Source organism: Cajanus cajan, chromosome 6 (genome assembly GCF_000230855.2).
Source record: "Cajanus cajan strain Asha chromosome 6, NIPB_CcT2T_4, whole genome shotgun sequence".
NCBI classification, from domain to species: domain Eukaryota; kingdom Viridiplantae; phylum Streptophyta; class Magnoliopsida; order Fabales; family Fabaceae; genus Cajanus; species Cajanus cajan.
In genome coordinates this window covers 46,667,570-46,680,197 of record NC_138522.1, presented here as the reverse complement: position 1 = coordinate 46,680,197, position 12,628 = coordinate 46,667,570, and the positions used below count along the sequence as shown (strand labels likewise).

The 12,628-nt window shown below is 29.3% G+C and overlaps 1 protein-coding gene and 1 non-coding gene across 2 annotated transcripts; one reads left to right on the top strand and one right to left on the bottom strand.

Annotated features, from left to right (window-relative positions):
- Positions 1–237: 237 nt before the first annotated feature.
- Positions 238–311, bottom strand: TRNAN-GUU (transfer RNA asparagine (anticodon GUU)). The gene has a single exon. It is a non-coding gene; the product is annotated as a tRNA-Asn (tRNA).
- A 35-nt stretch (positions 312–346) lies between these two features.
- LOC109814439 (glycosyltransferase-like protein) lies at positions 347–5,937 on the top strand. Its single transcript, XM_020378869.3, has 11 exons — positions 347–913; positions 1,001–1,150; positions 1,229–1,281; positions 2,195–2,303; positions 2,415–2,549; positions 2,666–2,710; positions 3,456–3,643; positions 4,138–4,279; positions 4,688–4,734; positions 4,977–5,064; positions 5,184–5,937. The coding sequence occupies exons 1-11, from the start codon at positions 602–604 to the stop codon at positions 5,463–5,465; spliced, it is 1,551 nt and encodes a 516-aa protein (XP_020234458.1). The 5' UTR covers positions 347–601; the 3' UTR covers positions 5,466–5,937.
- The last annotated feature ends 6,691 nt before the right edge of the window (positions 5,938–12,628 follow it).

Below are 12,628 nucleotides of genomic sequence, written 5' to 3'. Positions count from 1 at the left end.
TACAAGTCACAACAAGTCAGTCTTGTGAAATTTGACTTGAGCTATTTATTATACTTTGTGATAATTAATGTAGAAAGATGACAAAATTTTCTAACCATAAAAAAAGTCGTGAGAAATTGTTTGTAGAAACCCATAGTCAACTTTTGCACCTTGATGGCCTAATTTAGTTAAAATTTTGATAATAATAAAAGTAAAATACTGTATTTTAATTAATAAAAGTAAAAGAGTAAAAGGATCCGCTAGAAGGAGGGGTTGAACCTCCGACCTTGTGGTTAACAGCCACACGCTCTAACCAACTGAGCTATTCCAGCTTTAGAAGCTTGATATCTTAAAAGTTAGGAAAAGGTGAAAAAAGAAGAAACGTGTTGAACAGAAATGGCAATTGGCAACGACAAAAGGGGTGGTATCGGTTATTATTATTCCGAATTCTTAACGTGCATTTGAGTTAGTACTAGTGGTGAGTGGTCTCTCTGTTTTTCTTTGTTTTTGGTTTGGTTGTGTTGTCCGTGGCGAACGAAGACGAGAGAGAGAGAGTATATAAAGAACGTTCCCATGCACCCACCACACTGAGTCTTCCCATTTCCCTTCCCTTCAATTTCCAATGGCGGGTGCGCATTCCCTAAGACACCACAACCAACAGCAACCCAGCTCGCGCCTCCTCCTCCTCCTCACCGTCCTCCCCCTCACCCTGGCCGCCCTCGCCTTCCTCCTCCAATGGCGCGGCGGCGTCACCGACCCCCTCACCCGCTGGTCACCCGATCACGACCAGTTCCCCGGCATGTCCGGCTCCCCTCCCTCCCTCCGCCACCGCTCCCACGGCGATTGCAGCCACCCCTTGGCCCAATCCCACAACCCCTCCTTCCCTTACTTCCGCGACTGGGCCTTCGATTACTCCTCCCACCTCTCCCCCAAGGTCCGCTAAACCCTCACCCCTCCATTTCCGATTCTTTTCTTTCTCATCACTCATCACTCATCACTAATCGCTTCTTTTTCAATTCAGATATGCATCACCACCAGCACTTCCGCTGGATTGGAACAGACGCTGCCCTGGATCTTCTACCACAAGGTCATCGGAGTCTCCAATTTCCTCCTCTTCGTCGAAGGGAAGGCCGCATCGCCCAATGTCACTAGGGTTTTAGAGACCATTCCCGTCAGTTCCTCAATTCCTTTATCCTTCTTTTTATTTATTGGATCTTTCACTGAAACGTGTTTTTCAATTTTTGATCAGGGAGTGAAGGTTATATTTAGAACGAAGGAGCTCGAGGAGCAGCAAGCCAAGAGGTATTTCAGACTCTTTTTCCTTTTTGATACAATAGGAACTGTTTTTTTTTTATTTTTTTTATTTTTTTTGCTTTATTCAGTGGGGGACTGTTTGTTGCGAATGAACTTGTTGAGCGTTCGATTTTAATGGAAAGTGAATGTTGTTTCGATGGTGTTGACTTTTCTCTTGGCTGTATTTTGTGTTTGTTTGAAGTTCGGCCCGCGATCTGGATCCGGTTTGGTTTGTGTCTAGTTTGTTAGTGCAGATCTTTGGTGGGGGTTTCGGGTTTGGATTATTCAATTAATAGCTGTTTCTGATGTGGATTGCAGTGATTCTAGCATTTTCTTAGAAAGTTTTTTTTTTTTTTTTTGGCTAAATCTGAATGTATACCTATTTGGAAATGATGATGAGATTCAGAAAATGGACGTAATCAAATGTTTGTTTTATGAGATCTTGCCGTTATGTGAAAAAAAGGGATGTCATCAAGTTCTGATTCGCAATTAAATTCCTTCCTTTTTTATCTTTGGTTTGAAAATCAACATTAAACAGTTGAATCATGGCTGGAACAGTTAAACTTTATTGGTCAAATGATTCTTTGACATTAAATCAAGGCTTGATTCACCTGCTGCTCCATTGCTTTATTCTTGTTATCTAGGAATTCTCAGACATGGAACCTTTTTTTATGAATTGGCAAGTTTACCCTTCATTAATTTGTTTCTTTTTAATAAAATACCCATTCATATTTGTGATTTCTACCCTATCAGTACTTGCATATTAATAAAAATGATTATATGGAGGCGAGCCTTGGTAGGGTTGCTGTTTTGTGTGACCTGATGGTCATGGGTTCTACTTGTTAAAAACATCCTAGCACGGGAGCCAAGTATTCTGAACCATGCTCTTATTTATATATTTCTATTTTCTTTATTATTTCAGCCGAATATGGAATGAGACTTGGCTGGCAACCTTCTTCTACAAACCATGTAACTACGAGTTGTTTGTGAAGCAATCTTTGAACATGGAAATGGCTATTGTCATGGCAAGGGTATGGAATATGATTTCTTTTGTTGGATTATTTATTATCATGCCTCCAACATTGTAGTTTATCTTTTTATGATCTAAATTGTTGCTCGACAATTTTTTTGTATTTGTTCAGGAATCTGGAATGGATTGGATCATCCATCTGGACACCGATGAGCTGATGCACGCGGCAGGAACACAAGAGTACTCTTTAAGACAGTTGTTAGCTGATGTGCCTGGAAATGTTGATATGGTTATTTTTCCAAATTATGTGAGTGCAAGAGTTTTATATAGATATTATTTGATGTAGTTGATCAAACTCCACTCTTTGCCCTGTTGATATTCATTGATATTTTGAACTTGGTCCTGGAATGTTATTTATTTCAGGAAAGCAGTGTGGAGCGAGATGATATCAAGGAGCCATTCAGTGAGGTATTTGCTTAGATAGCTTCTCTAAGTTTTCAAACAGATGATTATAAATTTAGTTTATGCTTGTAAATTCTGTTTTTTTCTTTTAGGTGGGGTGGTTGGTATCTATTAATTAAGAGAAGTTTGTTTTTTGTCTTTGTTGTGTGATATTATTACGTGTGGGAAAAAAACTCACTGAACTGAAATTACAAACATTTAAAGTTATCTTTTCTAGAAACAAACCAATTATAACTTGGGGACTCATTTAATGTAGACATACAAAAGCAGACATGCACCGACATTCATACTCAGGAAACATTTCTGCATTTTTTTCACAATGAAACTTTTGCGCAATGTATAGAATGCAGAAAGGATTATTTTTAGCTAATTAAGATGCATTATTTAGTAATTATACTTCACTGGAAGAGTTTTTAAATTTTAATGATGTACAGAAGAAATGAGGCAGAAGCTAACTTGGTACAATTGTGTGATTCAGAAACCAATGTGTTAAAATATAATTTATTAAGCAGTATCTACATTATACCGATGCAAAGTATACAAACAAAAACCCAATACCCTTAGAATTGGTGGTATTTTGTTGGTTAAAAACAAAAAGCATCTATTTGGGTAAAAGCAATTGTTGCAAATCCAGATTTTTACCATGTCTTGTTGCATTTTTATTAATGGTGTTTGTTGTTGTCCCAACTTTTTTGTCCTTTTTGAACCAAGTATATTTATTGATACATTTAACTTATGATGTTTATTTTAGGTTTCAATGTTCAAGAAGAACTATGACCATCTTCCAAAGGATGTATATTTTGGAAATTACAAAGAAGCAACACGTGGCAATCCAAACTATTTTCTTACTTATGGAAATGGGAAATCAGCTGCCAGGATTCAGGATCATCTCCGTCCAAATGGTGCCCATAGATGGCACAACTATATGAAGACACCTAAGTATGTTGATTCTGCCAGTCATTAAATATGAGTATGCATCAGATAATACACATGCATATGTATGCATTTTTACTACCAACATGTATTTTGGAGTTTAATAGTACGTCCAAAGGTTAATCATAAGGAATTTATGGGTATGCTGATTTCATATAATATATTCATATATAAGTTGCCTTATGCTTATTTCAAGGTAAACTGTTGATATCATATTGACTTGCATTCCTAATCTGCCATGCCAGCAATAAATGCTATCTTGTACAGGCTTTAATTATTTTGTAGGTCTCACATGAATTTCACCCAATAATATTGTGTTGAAAGAAGTGTGTTAATGAGTGCATTGCTAGCTTTTCTCTTTCTGTTTGATCTTGTTCACTGATGTTAATTTGCTTGTGAATCATATGAATAAAATGTTTAAAACCCCTAATGTTAATAGTGAAAAATGCACTGTTTGTGTCTATATTTGACACTGTTCTATATGCCAAATCTTTCATCAGTGAGATAAAATTGGAAGAAGCTGCTGTTCTGCACTACACCTACACCAAATTTTCTGATTTAACTTCAAGACGTGATCGGTGTGGCTGCAAGCCTACAAAAGAAGATGTTAAAAGATGCTTCATGTTGGACTTTGACAGATCTGTAAGTTATAATTGCCTTGTACATTCTAGTTCCTTCTAGTTATAATTATTACCAGTTTCTTCTTGGCTAATACGTAAGTTATTATTTGCAATTCCATTCATTTTCCAAAGATTATCAACTGGGTTTAACATTTTGATGTTTGTTTAAACTTTAAAGGCCATACTCATGTTTCCTAGATGAATCATAACAAAACTCATGTTTTGTTGTTATTTTTATGCATGGTTATGTGACATTCCCTCACATTTATTCTTATAATCAGAACATGTTCTTTTCTTGTTTACTAATTGCATTCCCGGACACCCTTCCCTCTTATTTTCTTGATGGTTAGCCTAAAGACATGAGTAATTTACACTGAATCCATTTATGTTATATTTTTAGTCTGACACAACTCTTCAATGTTTGGTGTAGGCATTCATAATTGCTTCAACTGCAACCGAGGAAGAAATGCTTCAATGGTAAGTAGTGATATGAAATCAATTACATAGTTTTTAACTCAAGTATTGATCTTATTATACTATTCAAGGGGGGTAGGGGTGGACAAGCAGTTGAAGATTTACGAAAGTCGAGCAACAAAAAAATTATATGCTTTATCATTTACAAATTACATGGAAGTAATTCCATTTTACAGCATGGCAAGCTCGCATATTCAAGTCCTAATTTATTTTGTCTCTTAAATGGGCCTTTTTTTTTCATTTAGGTACCGTGAACGCATAGTGTGGACTGACAAAGCACTCAAAATGAAACTTATGAGGAAAGGCATCTTGACTCGTATTTATGCTCCCATGGTAAGTTCAAATGCCTTGAATTTGCTCTCTAGTTTCTCTCTAAGCAATTTACATAGTTATCAGCTGCATAGTTATTGAAAAATGGTCGTAACTTTTCCAAACAAAATTTATCTTTGCAGATTATTATTCAAAGTTTGAGGGAATCTGGTGCTTTTAGCTCTTTGATTGCAAAAGCTGCTCAAACAAAGTTATCAAAAGACAATTTTCTAAGATCTGTTGAGAGTAGCAATTCAACTAGGAATTCCAGATCTGAAATGGTATCTTCTAGAAAAATTGATGCTGGTGGATTATCCCAAGCAACTGCAAGAAGAATTTTGGAAGTAATAGATGACTCACTCCCATTGGCAGTGCCACCGTTATCCCCTCCCACCCATGATCATGCTGACCTTATAATATCTTAGTTTTTTTTACTGACTTCTTGCCATTGCCAGAATTTATTTTGAAGATAATCTGATACTTGGATTGTGGGGAAAAATTAAACAAGACAAGATAGAAGCTCTTCTGGCTGTCATGATGGGCCTCTTCCAGTTTTTGGATTCATGGGGTTTTTCCCGATCATTACCCAAGCGCTTATGTAAATTTCAGGTATAGATTGTAGGCTTAGTGTAGAAATCATACAGCAGATTTTGCTAGCATTTTCATTATTCTTTTTTCTTTTTTTTACCTTTCATATGTTTTTATTTCTTTCACCCCCTCCCCTCCTATTTTTAGAGACATTTGGGGCAGATTGGCTCCCTTTGTATTGGAAAATAGCGGTCGATTGTATTTTTTACATATTGAGAGAGACAATGTTATACAGGTTAAGATTTTTCCCCCGGTTGGAAGTTGAAATGGTTAATGCAATGAAAATGTTGTTCAAGCATTATAATTGAATTCATTATTGCTGTTGTTCATCCAAAGGTAAGTGAAAGAGTTTATAGTTTGCAGAATCTGTGTAGTCGATGAAAAGGTGGTCAGAGGACTAAATTTAAGTGCACTAAAATGCCTATAGGTAGCATTTGATATATATATATATATATATATATATACACACACACGGTAGAACGAGATGGAAACATAATGTATGGGTTTGTTTTAGGCGTGGCATGACACTGCTGAAAAATTGATTTCTTAGTTACATTAGAAGAATGAGAAGAAAAAAAGAGAGAGAAATACAATAGTCTGTTTCATTTCTTTTTAACTGTCGATTCTTTTTAAGTCTCTCCAGGACATGCAACGGAGAAAGAACCAGAAGTCTTGCCCTGATCGTTTATCACAATTCCATTTTCAAATCTAACAACCTTTCCAACTCATTTTTTTAACATGATATACACAGTGTTCTAAGTTGACAATTTAAGATAGTTTATATTTATAGAATATAATTTTTACTGATTAAATATTATTTTAATATCAATGAGAATCAACGTTTAGGTTTCCAACTCATTTTAAAGAAGTTTACGTCAATTTGACGAAAATCATTAATTTGAACAGAGCAATTTGAAACAATAAGATTGCTACGAAATTATAAGGTTAACTCATGTGGTTAAAATATCTTATTTTTCTTCATTTTATATTTTAAGGGTAAGACTACATAAATTTATTCTATTCAATAACTTATGTTTTGTATAATGAAATAAAGTATTAAATAATTTTAATTTTTTTAAAAAAATTTGTAGACTTAAGCTGGGTATTAAAAATTTTAAATTTAACGGTTAAATTGTTAAAAACTAATGTAAAATATGAATTATCGAATAGGATAAATTTAAATAACACTCAATATATGTATATATATATATATATACCTAAACATTCTATGAGAACTTATTTTTCCTTTTAATAATTACAATTGATAACGTAACTTTGTAGGCAAATTAAAATTTTATTCTATTAATAAATAATTTGAAATTTAGTAATTAGTTTTTTTTAAAACATACCTTATCATGCCTCTAAAAGTAAATTAATATTCTAATATGTGTAACAACGTAAGCAATAACCAACTAACTAGTTTTTTTTTTTTTTTTTTTTTTTTTTTCTTTACCAAAAAAAAAACTAGGTAATACAACGGTAGGTACTTGAGTACTTCGGTGTACCAACCCTTTGATGGTACAAATGAAAAAGATTTTGTTGAATTTTAGTCTCTGATTTAGGGTTTTCATCGTACAAAAAATAAAATGCATTACGAAGGCGTTTGCTACATGTAAAATTTTAGTTTCCATGATCAAAAGTTGTTTTTCCATATTTGATTTATTATTTAAAATAATATCAGGGAAAAGTATTGTCTTTTGATGATTTTTTTTTTAACGTAAGCTTCCAACGAAATTGTTTTTATGCAGAAGTGAAAATTTAATTTTCGACTTCAAAGAAAAAAATTTACTGTTCCAAAAAATATCTCTTTTATCTTCATTAATTTATTTAATGGGGTAAATAACTCTTGAAAAAGTTATGTTTAGAATTAATGTGGTAAATAATTCTTGAAAAAGTAGTGTTTAGACTAAACTTATAAATATTTAATTCATAAAAAATATATATAAATATTTTTAAGAATATTTATGATCAATTAAAGTTATTCTTATGAATCATAATTCTTGAAATTTATGATTCTTTTAAATGAGATGTTTTATTTTTTCTATTTTTATTTTTTTAATTAAACATAGGATGTGTAAAAGGAGTTTTATATTAATTGATATCAATCGATACAAGTAATAACAACTTGTATTCTTTAATAAAGATTTTTAGAGTTTAAATTCTAGTTCTTGTCCCAAGTTTTAAATAAACTATGTTACAAAAGTAATATTCACCTTTTATACTTTCATAATTTTTGATCGAGATTATTGATTTTATATTATAAAAAAAATTATATTATCATTTAAATTACAAACTTTTATGTATGAAAAGTTTGTTAATTTTTATATAATATCTATTCTAAAATCATACTCCCTTTGTTCTTTATTATAAGAGAAAAAAAATCTAATTTCACACATATTAAAAAAAATAGTTAATTGCATTATATTTATTAATCCCATAATATTATTCCAAATTTTATAAATATCCAAAAAAAGATAGTATAATTTAAAGATCATATATTTTTAAAAAATATTTTAGGAGGAATATTATTAAATAAGATAAAAATAATTAAACTTTACTTATATTTAAGAAAAAATGTACTTATTTGTTTCTTGTAATAGAAGACAAAGTAATTAATATGAATTTTGATTGATTAATAAATATTTTATACTCAATTAAACTCTTCTAATATACAACAATAGATACACTTTTCTGTCGTATTTGATTTTTCTATTCATAAATTTGACATGATTAATCCAAGGGTGATATTATTAAAATTGAGAAAATAGTTGAATAGATCTATCAAGAAACTATTACAAAACAAAAAATATTAATGTTATAATGTGGGAGAAAATAAAAATAAGCATGATTATTGATGGTTTGACCATGAGTTATTTATTGAGTTTGAGTCATTAATGTTAAGTTACAACATTCATTTAATTAAGTAATTAAAATATTATAATTTTTGTGAGGTAGCATGACTAATTAAGTTTCTTTGTTTTAATTAGTTAAAATTTAAAATTAAATTATTATTTTTATATATATTTTATATATTTTCATACAGATTTGTGTTAGGATAAGATATGTAATTTGTAATTCCAATGCCTTACCCTAATTTAAAAAAATTATATTAAAAGAAAACAACAAAGAATAGGTTAATGAGAAAAAAGTTAAATTAGAGTTTTATTAAGTTTTAACTAAATTTCTATAGTTAAATACACTATTATTTAAAAAACTATAATTAAATATTTACATACACCATCATAATACTATTTTATATATTAAGAAATTAATAGTAACTCTTCCAACAAATTTATTGTATAAAAAATTTCAAATTACATATAAGAAAATAAATCAAATACATAATATATTTATTGCATAATAAATTACAAATAACTCATAATAAATCTCATGTAACTTATTTTAATTTAATATTAAAAAAATAAAATTAGGTAGATTAATAAGCTAATCTATCATGATTCGCCATTTGGCTTAACATGCTAAGCAGGATGGGTAAAAATGCTCAACCTGGCTTGATACTTTTTTTGTGGGCCAACGATTTAGTCTGCTGGTAGAGACCTATTTTACCATCCTTATTCAAGATAATATTTCTATCCCTCTTAATAATGAATTTTATATTAATAATATTATAACAATACGACATATTTATTTTAAATTTTATTTTATATTAATGTTAGTTGTTCGACTAGATAACAATATAGTAAATCAATAAATATTTTATAATCTAGTTTATATTATTATTTACTTTATAAATTGATCAGATTGCATTTTTAACAAGATATCAAATGATTTATATCTATTATAAAATATTTAAATTTTTATCAATGAATAAATAAATTTAATTATATGAAAGCTTGAAGTGCAATGCCATCTCAGATTTCCTCTATCCACCGAGCCTCCTGTCTTCACAATTTGCAAGCCTTTACTTTACACATGCACAATCTCATTTTAACCAAAAGCATATTCATATTTATAATTTGCAAGGCTTATTTAGATGGTTTAAAAACTGTAGTAAAAACATCGTATAATTTAAACAAAGAAAAAAAATCCTCTAAAAACCACTTGAATAGATAACTTTGCCTATAAAATAATCAATTCACATCTCAGTGATCTTTTAATTAATCTGAGGCATTAGAGAAATATAATGGTTTACAATGAAAGAAGCTATAGTCTCGAGGAGGTGCTAACCAAGACAACTCCATTGGAGAGAAAAGGGAGGTGCATTGATGAGAGAGGTCAGATAAATTATATTTTATTTTAATATTAAATCTTAAACTACTAAAATAACCTTAAAAAAATAAATAATAATTATAAATAATAATTTATAAATCTTAAATCTTAAACTTTAAACTATTTTCAGGTAATGCTAACGCCGACATGATGAATGAAGGAGATCGCACTGCAACTTTCCAAGTAGAGTGGTGTTATGTTCCCTTGTCATTTCAATAGTCTTCCATTTTTTTTTAAGTCTTTGTTTTATATCAATCCACCAAGTACATACCAAATTAAGATTTTGTTTAGAAAAATAACCTAATTAATATTTTATTTAAGAAATACTTATTGTATATAAATTTATGTTATAAACACTTAAAATTTAATGTCTTTATGAATTTGAATATATTGTTAGTAGACGTTTACATAATTTTAATGTGTTTGGATATATTATTAAATAATTACTTATAAAATAATTTGATTCAATAGTCATAAAGTTTATATTAGGATAGGATGTCGACATAATGCTTTCAGTTTTGATTAATGTTTGTATTAAAATAATATTTAATCAGTAAAAATTATATTTTATATTATAAGTATATATTAATTCTTAGTTATCAGTTTTAAAATAATTATATGCATGAAAAAAATTAATTTATAAGATATTACATTTTAAAATTAGGAAAACAAATCATGATTGAAAATAAATTAAATTTTTTAAAAGTAACTAAACAATTAATATACTAACATTACAAATAAAAAAATTATTAAAAATAAAAACTTACTCACCATTTTTTTTTTTAGATTTTAAAAATAAAGGCTAAGTATCATAAATTTAAAAAATATGCGAGACAGACACACAAAAAAAAAAATCACCATACATCTATCAATAATTTTAAAAATCAAAATATTTGATGATTAAAACATGATTTAAATATAAATTAAAATGATATATCTTAAAATCATTATACAAGCTTAAAATATTTACCATTTATATGTATAAAAAATCTACGTATATATATAAAAGAAAGTCATTATAAAAATTCAACCACTTCACATTATTGTAAAAGGAAAGAAAAATTTTCTTGTAAGTTGTAACGCATAAAAGAAATTACTAGAAAAATATAAATATAAAAATATTTAATTAAATTATACTTTTAGAAAAAACTAAATATAAAATATAAAAAAATACTAATAAAAAATAATTATAATTTTTTTTGTATAAAAGTTAATATTTATAATAATTAGGATGAAGAAATGAACAAAATACTTAATTTGGAAAAATAAACAAATTAAAAAAAAAAGTATACTCTATATATATAGTTTAGTAGAATTCGAAGGTAAATTATATTAAAAAACTTATAAAAATAAGTTAAAAATATAAACTTTATAGCAAGATAAATTTAAATAAGTTATTTACAGAGACTTTTAAACGGTCCTATGACTTTTAGATAAACTCTCCTCCCATAAATTCTCATAGAGCATCTGCAATGGGGTTGCTTATAAGCAACTCCCTGTGCCACATCAGTGCCATGTCAGTCCTGGCCTATTTTATGGGTTGCTTAAATTTTAGCAGAATTACTTGTACAAGAAACTTTGCTAAAATTTAAACAACCCATAAAGTGGGTCAAGGCTGACATGGCACTGATGTGGCACATGGAGTTATTGTAGATGCTCTTATAAACTTTCTTTAAGTCTTATCTAAATAGATTGATACTTTACTTTTCATTATCTCTTGAAACTATTAATAGAAGTTCAATTGAGTTGTCTGAAGAAAATTTTGAAAATCCAATCCAACCCCCGTCTTTTATTTATTTATTTATACTTTACTTTTGAAAAGAATCTTTTTAAAGAGCTTGAAGGATCATCTTTATCGTCAAGCATGCATTGCCTTCCATCCATCTGGAAAGTATTTAGGGACTGCAAGCTTTAACAAGACAAGGATATTACTAAACATAGAAACAAGCAAAGTGGAGTTTTTTTCTTTGGCAAGATCACTAAAAATCTAGAGTTTAGGTTTCCACTTTGGTTTGGGACCACTTTTACCAATGCCTATATATTATACTAAATCTGGAACCACATAAACCAAAACAAAGCTACTACTAAAAGTGCCTTAATTTTAATATAAATTTCTTAATATGGAAACACACATATTACTAATAAAAAACAACATTGTAAAGAAAATCATGCAAAATGTGATTATTAGAAAATTGATAAATATGCATGTATAGTATGACTATACACCTCTTAGCACTAAAGTTGTTAGGCGATTTCTTCCAAGGATAAGCGACTGTTTTGATAGAACAATAATCGATGTATAATGGCTAAGTAATGGTTAATACATCTAACATTTAAGAAACCAACTTCAAAATGACGCATGATTTTGTTTCTAGATAAGTTGCCAAATTGTTTCATTTCAAAGGTGGGAATAGTTTGTATTCTCATTTGGACGACAGGATTTTTGGCATGAAAGCCACTTCTTAAGAAAGGAGGTAGTGAGCGGTTTCCTATTAATTGAATGCCTAGGGAATAAAGTGGTCTTTTTTTGGTAATCAAATGAAAATTGTAAACGAGGTTTATAATCAAATAATGAAATCTATCTTATTTTCTACCCATTTACAATTATTCTTAATTTATCAATTTTTTAACGGTTTTTCCACTTTAGATGCTATTTATAGCCTCTCTTTTTTTTTGTTTTCTTTCTTTCTTAATTTTAGCCATTTTCTATATTTAACATTTGAACATATTGAACAAAATATAGTAAATTTTTTTTACCTATTTAATATTT